This window comes from Penicillium citrinum (genome assembly GCF_028827155.1).
Source record: "Penicillium citrinum strain IBT 23319 chromosome Unknown utg000005l:1.0-1900146.0:1.0-1900348.0, whole genome shotgun sequence".
In the NCBI taxonomy this organism is placed as follows: Eukaryota; Fungi; Ascomycota; class Eurotiomycetes; order Eurotiales; family Aspergillaceae; genus Penicillium; species Penicillium citrinum.
This window is the reverse complement of record NW_026622690.1, coordinates 903,338-919,468: the sequence shown is the minus strand read 5'-3', so window position 1 is coordinate 919,468 and position 16,131 is coordinate 903,338. Positions and strand designations below refer to the sequence as shown.

The 16,131-nt window shown below is 47.0% G+C and overlaps 6 protein-coding genes across 6 annotated transcripts; 3 read left to right on the top strand and 3 right to left on the bottom strand.

The window, feature by feature from the left end:
• Positions 1 to 2,199: 2,199 nt before the first annotated feature.
• Positions 2,200 to 2,919, top strand: N7469_006167 (Major facilitator superfamily domain general substrate transporter; the record flags this gene model as incomplete). Its single annotated transcript, XM_056645085.1, has 1 exon — positions 2,200 to 2,919. One exon carries the CDS (start codon positions 2,200 to 2,202, stop codon positions 2,917 to 2,919), a length of 720 nt encoding a protein of 239 aa, XP_056500323.1.
• A 439-nt stretch (positions 2,920 to 3,358) lies between these two features.
• On the bottom strand, positions 3,359 to 5,444 carry N7469_006166 (uncharacterized protein; the record flags this gene model as incomplete). The annotated part of the gene is made up of 4 exons (XM_056645084.1): positions 3,359 to 4,162; positions 4,243 to 4,815; positions 4,896 to 5,109; positions 5,182 to 5,444. 4 exons carry the CDS (start codon positions 5,442 to 5,444, stop codon positions 3,359 to 3,361), a joined length of 1,854 nt encoding a protein of 617 aa, XP_056500322.1.
• Positions 5,445 to 6,249: 805 nt separating this feature from the next.
• Positions 6,250 to 7,967, top strand: N7469_006165 (uncharacterized protein; the record flags this gene model as incomplete). Its single annotated transcript, XM_056645083.1, has 3 exons — positions 6,250 to 6,305; positions 6,386 to 7,871; positions 7,935 to 7,967. The coding sequence occupies 3 exons, from the start codon at positions 6,250 to 6,252 to the stop codon at positions 7,965 to 7,967; spliced, it is 1,575 nt and encodes a 524-aa protein (XP_056500321.1).
• Positions 7,968 to 8,785: 818 nt separating this feature from the next.
• N7469_006164 (uncharacterized protein) lies at positions 8,786 to 10,049 on the top strand (the record flags this gene model as incomplete). The annotated part of the gene is made up of 2 exons (XM_056645082.1): positions 8,786 to 9,177; positions 9,281 to 10,049. Coding segments are annotated over 2 exons (1,161 nt in total), but the record flags the coding sequence as incomplete, so codon positions are not given.
• Positions 10,050 to 10,493: 444 nt separating this feature from the next.
• Positions 10,494 to 11,792, bottom strand: N7469_006163 (porin; the record flags this gene model as incomplete). The annotated part of the gene is made up of 6 exons (XM_056645081.1): positions 10,494 to 10,643; positions 10,709 to 11,211; positions 11,377 to 11,407; positions 11,499 to 11,587; positions 11,639 to 11,672; positions 11,745 to 11,792. The coding sequence occupies 6 exons, from the start codon at positions 11,790 to 11,792 to the stop codon at positions 10,494 to 10,496; spliced, it is 855 nt and encodes a 284-aa protein (XP_056500319.1).
• Positions 11,793 to 13,647: 1,855 nt separating this feature from the next.
• N7469_006162 (asparagine synthetase B) lies at positions 13,648 to 15,812 on the bottom strand (the record flags this gene model as incomplete). The annotated part of the gene is given in 7 exon segments (XM_056645080.1): positions 13,648 to 13,690; positions 13,757 to 15,241; positions 15,255 to 15,357; positions 15,423 to 15,458; positions 15,523 to 15,549; positions 15,659 to 15,684; positions 15,762 to 15,812. 7 exon segments carry the CDS (start codon positions 15,770 to 15,772, stop codon positions 13,648 to 13,650), a joined length of 1,731 nt encoding a protein of 576 aa, XP_056500318.1. The 5' UTR covers positions 15,773 to 15,812.
• Positions 15,813 to 16,131: the final 319 nt, after the last annotated feature.

Sequence of the window (16,131 nt, the reverse complement as noted above, 5' to 3'; positions counted from 1 at the left end):
CATTTCCCCAAAGAGGCAAAACGTTGCAATTAAGAACAATGGAAAAGAACGTTGGGATATTCAACTCAGATATGTCGTTAGAGCTCTTCGAACGAAAATCGAGGAGCCGGTTTTCTTCAACTACTAAATAGGGAATTTCGTGGATCTCAAAAATATATCGCAAGGACATCGAAAGTGTAAATTCGAGCGGAAGATCTTCTGCTTGGCCACGCCGGAGTTAAATTAAGCATTGCGATAACCTTGAAAGGAAGGAGCGATTCTCGGCCCCGTTCTCTCTCTCGTTTTCGTTTTCGTATTCGCGTGGCGATGTCGGTTTTGGTCTGTCATCGTAGATAGACAGATGTCGCGTGGAACTCTCGTTGTCAAACATTCAATACTACATATTAGTTACGGCTCCTCAATTTGCCATTATAGCCAGCTTGCGAAGCTTTGCAAGGCGCAGCACTCTTCCCAAGGACGTGTTGCCTGCTCACAGATCTCAACATTGATCCTTGCCCAAGATAGTAGGTAGCTGCATACAAACTCCCAGGAGGGGGCTGTCTACGTATCCTAACTTCCGATTTCCGAAGCTGGGTATGAGTGGGATGAGTGAGAATTTTTCATACGGACCACGACTGAAGCATTGCAGTATTAAACTCCGGCGTTTCATCGGTTCACCAATACTTAAGCTTCGGAGCACGCGTGTTTCAGCACTTAATGAAAAGCGTATATCTATGTTTTGGCCTACAATCCACCACTCAAAACCCCTTAGCTTTAGTCCTACTAGAGTGGCGGCGACTGACAGGTGTTAATCATTTTGTGGGTGGCAAGTGTATAGAGATCGGCTACCCTCAGCCTTTGTATTGAGCCCGGTTTTCTTTCAACATCTTGAAATATAGGCATTAATTTCATCTAGATGGCCATTGCGGACTCGTTCTCATCTTCATTATCACACATACCCGATGTATGGCATGAGCGAAAAGGGGTCTCTTTGACGTGTACGAATTTGCTAAATTGTGTGCTCAGTCGCGAAACGAGGAGAGACGTTGAGTCAATACCCAATATCCAAATTTTTTTGTTTAATTATATGTATCTTGATAACAGAGGAAATAACTTCAATAGTAGAGAATAAAATCTATGGCAACTGATAATTTTTGAGTGTCAAGGTGGTCGAAATAAAGCGACCAATGGTGTTTGCCTGGCGAGATGTGGCAGCGTCATGTTTGCGCCCCGGGCGCATGCAGGGGGGCGCAGCAAAGACTTCACTCTTCTCGCTTCTCGTATCTGACTTCTTATTCATCTTGGATGTCTCTTGAACCTCGAATGAAGCGATTTGATGTTAGGAACATTGGCTCGAGTCCAAGGTAATAATGGAGCTTCGCGGCGGAATCAGCGATAACATGAATACAACCGCCAGGTTAGTGACTACATACTTCTTCCCCTTCTCTAGCAAAATGGCTGATATCTAAAATCAAGTATCGAGCATAACACAAGTGTTGATACGAACAGAATTTTGCGCGAGGCAGATGAGTTTGCTACGAAATATGACTTGATCGAGTCGCGCGATGACATTCGAAGGGGTGTACTGTTGTTTCATTACCCGGATGATTATGAGCGAGTCGCAGAAGAGATGCTTTTTCTAAAGGAGACCGATGATGTTCCTCTCCCAAGGCCTCCGATAATACAGCCTGTTGTGTGTATTGCTTCTTACCTCCTCGTCTGGCTCTCGTCATATTATTTGCTTGAATGGGGTTGGATCTGGACAATTTGTACTACGCTTTTTTGGGTGTCATCATGGCTACAATGGTTCGTTACTCTGATCTTAATCCATGCCATCAGAGATTATTTGGGTTCTGATACGCTTATAGGGTATTTTCCATCCTTTCAGTATCTTTAGGATTTGTTCTGTGCCTGGCTCTCAACAAACATTGCGGAAGGACTCAAACCTTGCGTATAGGCGCAATTCTTGCCTTGGGACTTTCAATATGGATTTTTTTCAATGATTCCTATTCGATGGCTGTTGTTTTGGAAGTTCTTTCTGCCACCACAGCGTTGCTGATATTGTCCACTTTGCTCTTATATCTTTCCGAGACGATTGAGTGCTCAAAGCGCGGTTCGTATATGGTTAGGGGTCATCTGTAAGGCAATTGTTCCTGGGTGTAGGACTTGGATCAAAAGGTGCAAGGAATCTAATCTTTTTACAGGGTTTCGATCGCAGTTATGGCTATGTTTCAAATCACTAGCCAAATCACTTCGGGCAAATTGACGAGACTTGTTGTTTCGGTATTTCTAGCTTCGATCGTCATTGGATTTGCTGGTGCGATTCCAGATTCGCCCTACATGCTAGCTTTGAATGGCAAGATTCCAGCGGCATATCGCTCGCTGCGAGTTTTCCGACCTACCTCTCTCTTGACTGCTCGAGATGTCTATTCGCTACACAACGCCATTGCTAACCAGAATAACCGAGTTGGCAATGATTTGACATATCTCTCGACTTCTTTCGAGCAAGCACAGCCACTTGGTCGACGAACATGGATTTTGATGGCCTCATTTGGTCTTGTGATGTTTACAAGAGGCGTATCTAGTTTTTACGTTGCAGAAATCTGCCGCCGGAATTTCCAAAATTTTGACATAAATATCAAGATCTCTGCGCTAACGATTACGGTTGCATTTGCCTGGGCTTTCTTTCAAGCTATGATACAATATTTAGATCAACTTCGGCGCCGAAAAGTCCTGATCAGTCTGTTTTGTGTGATGTTTCTGTTCGAAATACCTCTTTTCTTTTTCACGCCTCAAAAAGGATTCAACACTTTGACCATTGGCGCCGCATCTCTACCCTTTGTTGTCACCCATCTTCTTACCGATGTCCCGATGGCACTTTACGTCTCAGAGTCTTTTCCTTTGAGGCACCGTGGTAAGTCACCCACCGTCAGCCAATAATGATCTCCGACTGACTTCCTCATCGATATTGGTGTTGGGTTGGTGGTATCTGCCTACGCTTTAGGAACTAGTCTCGTGGGCTTCCAGCACATTTTGATAGCCATGATGTAAGTGAAAGGGTTCAAACAGACCCCTAGAATTCCGAATGTCAATTTTCTGACCATGGCTTAGCATACTTCTACCAACTTCTGTGATACTGATCATTCTGTTTACAAAAGAGACGAGGGGGTTGTATTTGGAACAAAGCAGCGTTTGAATACATTTGAGACTGGTAATAGCCAAATAAGAAACCATTTCTTTTCCTTCAAAGTGTCCTGAAAGTGTAGTACACTCAACCACCCCTGGTGTAAGCATGACAATGGAAGATGAGGTTTAAGTTCCACCTAAAATTTGATCGGGTCAAGGCACCGAATATGACAATCCAAGATACGACCTTGGATTATGCTGACCATGGAAGACGTACTTTGAAACGCCACTGGCTTTGTGCTTGATTAATTCGCGACTCAAGCTCAGCAGAATTTGGACTACATCTGGCTCCGTTTGCAACTAGCAAGCGTATGAAATCATGTCTTCCATAAGCTGCAGCTTCGAAAAGCGGAGTGCGGTGGCTCTTGTCCTCTTGGTTAATGCAAGACCCATCCCCAATGAGGCGCTCCACGATTGCAGTACTTAGTTTTTTGGACTGCATGGCTAAATGTAGTGGCGTAACACCTGAGTCGTCTTCGCAGGAAGGATTCGCATCGTGATCCAATAGAATGTTCGCTATCTCCTCTTGCTCGAGAAAAATGGCGTACTGAAGAGGAGTACGTCCGCATCGTCCTTTAATTTCGATGGATGCCCCCTTTGCAAGAAAAGATACGATAAGTTCAGGATCTCCAATTCGACATATCAAATAATGCAAAGCAGTATCCCCGTCACGGTTTTTAGCATTTATTTCTGCACCCCATTCCAGTAGTATCTGCAGTTTTTTCGAAAATATGGTGGCGTCCCCTTGTGCAGTTGCAAGATGAATCACAGATTCTTGATTATACTCTGTGTGGATTGTAGGGTCCGCAGCAAACCTCAGGAGCTCCCTGAGTGAGCTTAAAGATCCTTGTTCCGAAGCTACGTGAAGAGCAGTGTATCCTTTGAAATGAATATTGGGGTTCGCATGCGAAAGAAGAAGAATTTCAAGTCTATCCCGGTCAACTAGGGCACTTTTCTCTGACTTCATGAGATACCAGAGCTCTGACGATGGAAGATCCTGAGCAAAATTGAATGTTAGAAAATTGTCGCAGTGACTACTATGTGTCTAAGTCCGGTCAGGAGTCAAAGAACACATACCATCGTTGGCCGGGATGCGAGGTTGCGTTGAACTGAACTCAAAACGAATAATTCTTGTGAGGTCCTAGCAGCTGGCTGTGGCACTGGCGTATCATCCAGCTCTATGGTCGATGTCATTTCTTCGTTTGAAGCTTCAGAGTCCTCCCAGCTCGTCATTATCTTTTCCGATGCATCTGGTCTGTTTTGAGGGCTTGGTGCTAGGAGTCGCTGGACGAAGTGCTGTCCGGATTGACTAACACGACGTTTAACCAAAGGCCCTTTCGGGAACTCTTTGGAGCCCTGATAATAACTCTTCAAACTGGTATAGTCATATTCGGTTTTATCCATGAATGGAAGCTTTCCGGTAAGAAGAGCATACGCCAGACAGCCTAGAGACCATACATCAACAGCAGGTGAATTGACTGGTTCCGTCCCACTGACCTGGGGCAAACGTTCAGGAGCAATGTAACCATGTGTTCCACTTATTTTTGAAGATTGCTCAGCTGTGTTTGCCTCATCCCTGCGAGTGATTTTGCTGATCCCGAAGTCTGCTATCTTGACTCTGATAGGTTCGATGCCCACAACCAGAACGTTCTGCGACAAGAGTCATTAGTTGATGTCTACGAGATTCTCCTTTTCATGTCATTTGAATTTGATCTCCAGCTTATGCTTACCTTGGGTTTTATGTCGCGGTGTATTATCCCCATTCTATGCAAAATTTCTAGACCATTCATCAATTGCTTGCAGATCCGCCGAACTTCCACCTCCAACATTGGGATATTCTGTTGCGAGATATCCCCGTAGGAACAGTATTCTAACACGAAATAAATGGAGTCTTGCGTTGGGAACCAGCCAATAAACTCAACAAATAACTCTCTCCGTTGAGGTCTGTAGACAATATCGATTAGTTTGACCGGCCGCCGCAAGCATTGACAAATTAAGTGTTCAATTTCAACATACTCTACGTCTTTGGCCACTCGTTTCATCAGTTGAAGCTCTCGTGGATAATTGGTATCTTCATGTCTCCAATCAATTTGCTTCACCACCCGAAGGTCTCGTTGTGGAGACGCGTATAAAAACACGTTGCGCGCTAATTTTCTCTCCAGTCTCCAAATCGAGCTCTCGGGGTTACTCCCAGGTTTGATTCGATTTTCCAACATGCGGCCATCAGGGAAAATACTCGCATGGAGTTTAAGTGACTCGGTAGGATCTTCGCCCTCCATCGCGGATAAGTGACTGTTCGAAGCGGTCAAGCCGAACAATTATAATCTCAGACTATAGCCAATCAATCATGGGTATATCATAGTATTCGGTCACAGACTTCAATATGGTGTGTATCCCCAATCAAAGTCTAGAAGAGCTGTGTGAGTTGAAGGCCAGCAGTCAGACAGGCAAGCAACGCAAGGGGTCGTCTGGATCCCCATGGGGCTCAGCTGTCTCCTCACGGCTGCGCCCGAACCGCCCTCAACCCAGATTACGTTATATACTGCAAGGATCAACAAGGCTGGTTTCTATTTGACAAGAGGGGGGACTGTGGCTGTGTAGAGCAATGCCTCCCAGATTCCCTAGGATGTACCAGTAAGAGTGGATGGCCTGCATTGAACCAATCTTACAACATACACAAGATCTCCGGAGGTACGGAGTAGTCGATCCAGTTCCAAATTGTAGTTATTTCCAGTGGCTGTGTTCGAAGGTATGGATATGTACATGCATGCAGCTGAGGCTGCTTCAAATGCGATGCATCACACTCGGAAATATTTCATTCCGGTTAGGCACCATCACAAGGCTGCAACAGTATAAGACCGTGTCTCTGTGTAGTGAGTAGGTAGTTCTCATGCGTTTCTTCGAATCCTCAAAAACCGATAGAGACTGCATACCTACTGGATTTTATCGCATATTGCAAAGAGATTGATCATTTTCTTGCTACGTTCTCAGGAACTGCTTGGTACATCCCAGCCTCTTGACGCCAGCTCATCATAATCCTCGGTTGAGACTGGTTTTCATCCAGATCTGCATTGCGCATTCGAAATGGACGCCGTTGGGTTAATGCTCGGTCTTGCTGGCACACTAGAGCAATGTCTGAGGTGAGCATGCTCGTTGCGCATTTTGAGAAAATGCTCAGAAGAATGAAGACCTGACGAATATCTGATTGAACACGGCAAAGACATGGCCGGGCTCTCGTACATTTCTGTCGAGATTTACGGAATTTGAGCAACACCATTGACGAAATGTCATTTATCATTGAAAATATCTGGCAGAAAATGGAAGAGCAAGTTAAGCTCCTCCGCAAAATTTGGGATGATCCTTCACTTCTTCCACCGCTGCTCCAATCGCATTACGCGGTAACGATATCTCATCTCGACAAGAAGCTTCTGGTCGCCCTTGACAGCCTTGAAAAGTGCCGCACGCGAAGGATTCTACATACGAGTCAGTTCGCGAGGGTCAAGACATTATATCTAACGAAAGATCTCAAGAAGATTGTTGCCGACTTGGAGACATGGCAACAAAGATTCGATCCGTCTTGGTATATGATCACACTTCTTTCGACATCTAAGATTGATGAGCAACTGCAGAGCGAAACAGATCCGTCCACTAAAAGACTTGTTCAGATCAGAAAAAGCATTCGCAGCATCTCGAACCGGCGTTATGATGACGACGAGTTAATATTCAAGCCCTCAACTTCGATTACAGGCACTCGCAAGTTACTACCTGGAACAAATACCTACATACTTTCAGACTACAACGGGGCACAGGTTCTGCTAGATCGAACAAATTATGGGCGGAATGCTGACCCACAAACCATGAAGGATAATGTTAGCGATCTAGCCCGTCAATTCAGCCACGTTGATCCAGGTTCATTTGGACTTCTTAAATGTATAGGCGCTGTCGAAATTCGCCTTCAAGACTCCGCCTCTACAATACAAGCTTCACAAAAAACGCAGTTCGAATTCATCTTCCAGGTTCCGGACGGCTTACATAGTCCAAAGACATTAAGGGATATTCTTCTCAGTCAGGAGAGGGTCTCTTTGACAAAGCGCATGAAACTTGCAAAGCAGCTCGCCAGATCAGTCATGTTTGTTCACACAACTGGTTTCGTTCACAAAGGAATTCGTCCAGAGACAATAGTTGTTTTTGAAGATAAGAACTCGGAGATTGGTCCGTCATTTCTCATTGGATTTGAACGCATCAGACATGCTCAAGGACAAACAGACCTCATAGGTGATTTAGAATGGCAGAAAAACTTATATCGACACCCGCATCGGCAAGGATTATGGCCCGAAAAAGCCTTCAAAATGCAACATGATATCTATAGCCTTGGCGTCTGTCTTCTCGAAGTTGCTCTTTGGAAATCATTTGTACTATGTGGGCCCGTGGAAAACACTTCCGAACAGTATCCTTGGTCTGACCTCAAGATCGAAGATGCAATTCGTGGCCGGAATTCTGGACGAGGCGGGCGAGCAATGAAGGAACAACTCATCACCATCACCAAAGAAAGACTTGCTTCTCTGGTCGGTGATCAATATACCAATCTCGTCCTTGCTTGCCTGCATTGCCTCGACCCAGACAGCGAAAATAATGTTTTCGAAGGATCTGTATCGGGTGCTCGAGATGACGACGAGATTGGCATAGGTGTTCGCTACATTGAGAATGTATGTAACATGAAAAGTGAGAGATTGCGAGTCTTCCCATGAGATACTAACTCTTTGCTGCAGATTCTACTCAAACTTGAGGATTTGTTCGTTTAGTCTGTGTGATCATTATTGTCAAAAATATTTCGTTATCAATCTTGTAGTCAAGAATATACTATTTTCTTGACTTAGGTAGTGCCTATATCTTTATTTCGGACTAGTTTAAGTAAACTGCATCTCCCTTGGATTGCTTGTGCTTGGAAGACCCTCTTGCTCTAACCTTAAAGCCACAAAAATAGTATTCCGTAATCAAATATCAAAATGCGAATTTTCTAGATAGCATGTCTACCAGGTGCCCTTTAAGAAACATAATTTAAGATCCAATTTTCAGATACTGACCGCTACATACATCATACTGACGAACCACGAGGGCTTGACAGACTAAAAATCAATCTATATATGGTGTACGGTAAGCTGCTTAATGGCAAGTAATTCTGATTCCTTGCTGATACAATGGTATGTAATCTTGGAGTAAGAACAGACAACGGCACCTGGGCATACTAAGAGCTCAAAGAAAAGTGGCGTGATGATGAGAGACTTCGAGTGGAGTATAGTGCAGTCTTCCGACTGCTTCGGAAGACCAGCTAGCTAGCGGAAAATGTGTCCTTAAACTAAGGTAGCGTAGCAGCTGGAAGCCCTAATTAGCTGGTTCGTGAGTGCCCTAGTCCTCCTTTATCTAATCTGATCATCAGCTTGCATGAGCCAGATCCAGCCAAGCACCAACCAATCTGGTACCCAGAGGATAGAAAAATAACATAAATTCAATATGAAATAGAGCAGACTCATCTAATCCTTTTTTAATATTTAACGGTCCCCCTCTTCTCTATCTTCGTCCACCGAAAGACCAAAAAGACCACAATCCACCCAATTCCGCAATGACGCCACTCGATCGCCGCCCGCCGATTTTCCTCCGCAATTCCAACTTCAACTCCTCACACGACACTTCTTCCTTCTTCCTCTCCGATGTGACCATACCCTCCCTAGTCCAACAACACCGGGCAATGCCACCCCTTCGCTCAGCAACAATTATCTTTCATCCTGCACATACTCCAAGCTTAGTCTCCCCTTCAGGCCAATCCTATCGACACCGCCATCTACCCGGCCACCATGACACAGTCCGCAAACGACCCCAACCCCTACACGTCCACTCAACCCCAATAAGCTTTACCGCATCATTCACAACAACCACCAGACGCTCCGCCAAAGAACAAAATCATTATGAAACCCTAGGTCTCCCCGTTACCGCCAGCGCGGATGAAATTAAAAAGTGCGTCAACAGGATACGGCCCCGGCTCCCCCTCCCCCTCCCCTTCCCCCTCACCCCCATCCGCAAGTCCAATCCCCGACTAACCACATACTTCTACCGATAGAACGTTCTACGCTCTATCATTGAAACATCATCCAGACCGTAACCGTACAGATCCAACAGCCAGCCAACGTTTCGCCCGAATAAGCGCAGCATACAACGTCCTAGGCAACGCCTCAAAGCGCCAAACCTACGATCGAGACAATGGCTTCCACCACACGCAACATGCACAAACGCATCCACCAGCGGGTAGTCATAGCAGTCACTCGACAAACGCCCCCGGAGGGAGTTACGCTGGTTCGCGCCCCGCGAGTGGATTGAGTAAACGTCGCGGAACATTCACGGGACCACCGCCGAGTTTCTACGCACATGGTGGCTATGGTGGTACGGGACGGACCTCTAGTGGGGGAATGTATAGAGATGCAGCGTTTGGATTTGGAAATGGCAAGGGTGCTGGGGCTGGAGCTGGAACTAGCGCTGGTGGTGGGTTTGGAGCCGGATGGGCTGAATTTACAGGCAAGAAACGGGGACAGGAGATTGATCCTGAGGATCATGAGGGGTTTATTGATCGAAATCCGTTACATCATTTTAATGCGCGGGCACATTATCGGACGCAGAAGGCGGAAGATCAGCGGAGAGGGCAGAGAAGGAGTGAGGTTTTTCATGCTGTGATGCGAGAGCGGGATGGGGGCTCTGCTGGTGTTGGTGTTGGGCCTGGCCCGGGGTTTAGGTTTGATATTGCTAGTTTGATTGGATTTACAGGGATTATTTTGGGGGTTGTTTGTTTGGGGGAGTATGTTCGTGCGCCTGGGGCTGGGAAAAAGGATTCGAAACGGTAAGTAAATGAGTGAGTGATTTATATGGATTTTTGTTCATGTTGCATGGTGTGAAGATAGACTGTGATCTTATCTTGGGGACCTTATGTGACTGGGGTGCATGGTGATTGTACATAGCTTTTTTGATACAGATGTCGGACCGGAATAGGTCTCTTTGCATTGTTCTAATTGATATCTATATTTGCATCTACAAATCTCTACTCGTGAATGCATGCAATGACATCTACGAAAGTATAGAAAAGACCCCACCATACAAAGGAAATTTAGATTGATATACAAAGTGTCAAGTAAAGACTACCATACACCTCAAGATTATCTGCGAAGGCTGAACCTTCGTTCGCTTGCCATTCCAATGAGACCAGGGACTGGAACGAAGAATTACATATTACCCGGGAAGCAGTTGCCTCCTGGGCTGAACACCATGGTTGTCAGGGAAGACGCTTAAGCCTCGAAGGTGAAGCTGGCGCCAACCTTGTGGGCAGCCTGGTTCAGGTTCTGGGTATCGAAAGAAGCACCCAGGCCGAGGGTGACACCGGGGCGGAGCAGGACGTTGTAGGCAAGAGCGGCAACACCACGGTCGTTGATCTTGGCCTATAGATGAAATTAACGTAAGCATGTGATCATAATTCAGCGCAAATTGGAGAATTTGAACGCACCTTGGCGAAGGAAGAGGGGTCCAGGCGGTACTTGCTGGCGACCTCAAGGCCAACAGCGTTGCCGGAGTTGGAGTCCCAGGAAGCCTTAGCACCGGCCTCAACCTGAGCGTTAACGCGGTGGTAGTAGGAGGCGGAGAAGAGGGACAGGTTGTTGCTGGCGGTGATGGCAGCGGAGTACTGGGGAACGCTGTAGCCGACGGCAGCGGAGTACTTGGTGATAGCAGCCTTGTTGACGTCGTAGCCACCCTCAGCACCGACGAGGAAGCCCTCGTGGCCGAGAACAGCGTCGAGGTTGGCGGTGGGGCCGTTCAGCAGGTCGAAGAAGGCACGGGCGTGCAGGTTGGGCTGCTTGAAGTACAGGTTGAGCTTGGCGCCCTTGGACTGCTTAGCGGGCTGGTACTGGGTGAGGATCTCAGCCTTCAGGCCCTTGGCGATGTTGTTGTCCAGCTCAAGCTTGGTGTCGAGAGCGTTGGCAGTGGTCCAAGCCTGGGTGAGGGTAAGGCCTGGGCAGGGACGAATCATTAGCTTGATTGTGTGCGTGGCGCAATTGGAAAAAACAAAGAAGCTCAGCTGGCGTGAGACGAGGTGGCCGCATGAAAGCATGAATTTCATGGGTCGCACCTCGTGCGCGCTGGGGTCAGGTGGTTTGCGACGGAAAGGACCCTTACCAGTAGGAGCATCGACGTACTTGGCCTCGAGCTGTAATAAGAAGAACCGAGGTTAGTGACTTGTTGTGATGATGAAACTGGTGGGGTGGATTGCCGCGGAATTGCGGAAGATGAAAACTCACCTGGCCGGCAATGGAGCCCTCGTGGGCAGACTTGCCCTTGACGGTGAAAGTGACACCATTGGGGGCCTTAGACTTAACCTCGAGGTTGGCTGAAGCTGGTTAGCTGGATATGTCGATATATCACGGCGATGGGAACAAACCGGGGCTGGCGTGGTAGAAGTCCTTGTTAAGGAGCTATCCGGAGAAAGTAATTAGCTGGCGATGCCTCGGGCAAAGAACAGTGGGAAAGAGAAGGGATTGACAAACATCGTTGGCCGCCTTGGCGATGTCGGAGAAAGCAGCGGGGGCAGACATGGTGAATTGAGAGATGATGGGATAGTCTCGTGGAGGAGTGGAGGAAGAAGAAGAAGAAGATGTGAAGTTGTTGTTGGGGGGGAAAGAGAAGAGTTCGGCAGGGGGAGACACGGGGGGGTTGGGGGAGTTCTGATTGGCTGGTCACTCTCCGGGATGGCCCGTATTAGGTAATCATCTTGCAGTCAATATCAAATTGGACGTGGTTGTATACGATGAGTATAGTAGGGTAGATATCGGAGAAGGAAATGTTTAGTATATGGGAGGAATTCATGTAGAGTATGATAATTTTGGTAGTCGGAATGATATGTATCCAATGTGAATTAAATAGGGGGTGAATAAGGAATGACAGGTATAGAGCGACGTGTATGGAGCGGAGTGTTGAGTGAACATCTAGCATTTGTATAGATGTAAAGCTGCATAAAAATTTCCGTGCTCATAGTAATAGATAGAGAGCCATAGCAAAAGACATGGTATACTATCGATGATGCTTTACTTATGGGAAATACTATTCAAAATCAACCGGGTTAGTACAAGTTGGTAGTGCCCTAGCAGACTTCGAGTGCTGTCCATGTAATCCGGGTTCGACTCCTGGGCCTGGCCTTTCATTCTTTTTTGTTTTTTTGTTTTTTTTTTTTTGCCTTTTTTCAATATTTATAGCGTTGTCTACTCCATCCTTTTCAGGAAATATCATACCATATCTTTCACCTTTTCCCTTTTTAGTTGATCAAGTCTTTGATCCAATTTTCGATTTGTTTTCATGAGTTTCAAAAGAGTGTCGTTATGTGGCTGTTGCCATGGCGGCTTCTACTTTGGGAACCGACTGAGGGTATTCAGATCATCAACATCACAGATAATCGATTTTCTTTACTGGCATAAAGTGAAAAACTATTCGGGGAGTTGAGGTTATCTTAGAAGAAGTTTGAGATAAAAACTTGATTAAGGATGAGTTTCAGTCTATGTACTCTACCCGCTAACTTGATGTTACTCCGATTCTGGAGCTAAAGGAAGGCCTGACTATGAGATTTCAGCAAAGGATGTTCGAGATGGTTTAGAGAAGTGACGATGTATCCCCTAACAATTGCCATAGGACCAAAAAGACTTTGAGGAATTAAGACGATATGAAAACGAAGAACCTACCGAAGACGCCGACTACGCCTGATCCATAGTGTCGAGTGATGTTGGAGTTATTCTCGAGAACTGTACCGAGCAAAACCATCTTAGGCTTTTATCGTCAAATCCCAGCAAGGACGAAAGTAAGCTTGGAAACGGGGACTCGAAAAAATTATAGGTTGGTATGGACGACCCAATGCAGGCCTTGCATATGGGCAAGTATCAATCGTCTCGTCCCATATTGACATGCTCGGATTCTTGCTTTATGATTGGATGTTGGAGCGTCATCCAGCGGATGCGAGCACTAGCCCATCAAGAAATAGTGGATCTAATTGCATATAATAGTGCCGATCCGCCGAATAATCAAGTTGTACCTGAGTAATGAGATGTCACTTTTCAAGGGGTCTGGCATGATGGTCCGAAATGCGTCAGTCACTTGCATGAGATTAGCCCTAAAACCATAACTGTCTAATACTATTAAGTATTGTTAGTAGTATTACACCAAGCTTGGTGGTAACTCTCTATTCCTTGAACAAATAGTTCTCTTGAAAACTCAAATACAGTGTATAGAAAGAGAAGATGTGAAAATTAATTGTCTTTATATCGATCGAGTATGAAAAAGAAAGAACATTGCGGTATTGCCACATCTACTAGAACGAAAAAAAAGTAAAAGGGTATATACACCTCAATTCTATCTAGCAGTCTTAACTTTCAAAACAAAACATTGTATGAGATTCCAATACTTTTACTCAGCGTGATCATACTTGGCGTTGTGTGTGGCAATGGCACTATAACTAAGTTAGTTCAATACTCCCTAAAAAAGACACAGTCAACTGTCAAAGGGTAATGCTTACCGTCCACTGGGATCGGTCTGCTTAGACCAGGTGGGGGTCCATCGCTCAACGGTACCGGCACAGTAGGGAGGGAAGTGCTCGTCGAACATCGTACGGTACCAGTAGGCTTCCTTGGTATCGGGGATATCAGAACCCCATTCGGGCTTGGGGTTCTTCATCATTTCATCGGTAACGTGGAGCTCGGCAGCATCCTTGAGGCCATCAATCCAGCTGTAACCGACACCGTCGGAGAACTGTTCCTTCTGGCGCCAGAGGATCTTCTCGGGGAGGTAGGGCTCGACGTCGGGCTCGTCGGAAGTGTCGAAGGCCTTGCGGATGATGTACTTCTCGATACGCTCCTTGTTGATCATCTTCTCAGCGGGGTCAACGCCCATGGCGGTCTCAAGGAACTCCTTGTCCAGGAAGGGCACACGAGCCTCCAGACCCCAGGCAGAGGTGGACTTGTTGGCGCGCAGGCAGTCAGCCAAGTGCAGGTTCTTCACACGGCGGACGGTCTCCTTGTGGAACTCCTCGCGGTTGGGCGCAGCGTGGAAGTACAGGTATCCACCAAAGATTTCGTCGCTGCCCTCACCGGACAGAACCATCTTGACGCCCATAGCCTTGATCTTACGGGAGAGAAGGTACATGGGGGTGGAAGCACGGATGGTGGTGACATCGTAGGTCTCCAGGTGGTAGATAACATCGGAGAGGGCGTTCAGACCGTCCTCAACGGTGAAAGTGAAAGCGTGATGCTTGGTGCCCAGGAACTTGGCGACATCAAGAGCAGCGGCGGTATCGGGAGCACCGGGGAGACCGATGGAGAAAGAGTGCAGTTGCTGGAAGGTGGTGACGGTGGACAGCTCGTTCTCGTCATCGATGCCGACGAGATCCGAGGAAGCGGCCAGCTCGGCCTTGCTGGCCTTGCGGGCAGCTTCTTGCATGCGCAGAGTCTCACGTTGAGCAATGGAGGCAACCAGACTGGAGTCCAGACCACCAGACAGCAGGACACCGTAAGGGACCTCGGCCATCAGGCGCTTGCGGACGGCCTTCTCCAGACTGTGGCGGAGGACCTTGTAGTCAACGGGAGTAGTGGGAATGTTAGTAGGATCCCACCACTTGGGCTCGAAGTAGCGAGTTAGAGAGTCGGTCTTGGAGTCGTAGATGTGGCCAGGAGGGAAGGCAATGATGTCGTCACAGACGGGGTGCAGAGACTTGAGTTCGGAGGCAAAGTAAACGGCGCCGGGGGTGGTGGAAGAGCGGCCGAGGTAGAAGCTAGTGATACCAATAGGGTCGCGGGCAGCAACGACACGGTCTTGCTTCTTGTCCCAGAGGACCCAGGAGAACATTCCATCGAGGTGCTTGGGGGGCATCAAGGCCGTGTTCCATATACTAGAGAAGATTATTAAACCCGGTTCCAAGGCAACTGTCGCGTGATGACAGTTCAAGAAACGATTATTTTGTCCATCGACATACCAGAGGAATAACAACCTCACAATCGGAGTGAGTCTTGAAGTTGTACTTGGTCTTCAGGTTCTTGCGGAGGATACGGTGGTTGTAGATTTCGCCGTTAACGGCGAGGGCGAGGGAGGAGTCATCGTTGACAAGGGGCTGGGCACCGGAGTCTTAGGAATCATTAGCAATGCCCCTTATAATCAATCAAGAGATCTTTTAAGGTCACTTTACTTACCAACACCGACGATACACAGACGCTCGTGAGTCAGAACTGCCGGCACACAACGGTTAGTCTTGCACCCCCACAACGATCAGCAGGCCTTGCATCAACTCACTTGTGTTATCGCCAATGAAGCTACCGCCTATTATAGAATATAATTGTTAACCACTCAATTCCTTTATTATTCCTGCATTCAATCTCCAATGGAGAGTGTAGGCATTTCGATTGCAATTGCGACGTTGGTGACTCACTCCAATCGGGACCACGGTGGCGCACACTATAAAATCGAGATATAGGTTAGCCAGGAACACTCAATTGCATTCAACAAGTATATCAGAACGGGGATATACTCACGCCTTGGCCATGCGCAAGGCCGTGGGCTTGAACTTTTGCACATCAGGATGACTATTCTCGCGGTTAGTGGATATTCATGACAGTGCGCGGCGGGGACCGGGGAATAAAGGCACCACCGCGGGGGTGGATTTTAAGACATTGGAGGGGAAGAAGGAGAGGAAAAGAAAAGGGAACTGCAGGGGATAAAACGAACTGGTGACACGCGAAGATTCCACACATATTGAGAGTATGTTCCCGGAGGTAGAATTGAAGGATAATGTGAAGAAGAAGAAAGGAAGTTAATTGAAGGAGCCAAGGTTTTTTTTTTCTTCTCGGCGGGGGAGGGGCGATGTCGGCAGTCTTTGAGTCACCGATAAGATAGTCTGGATTA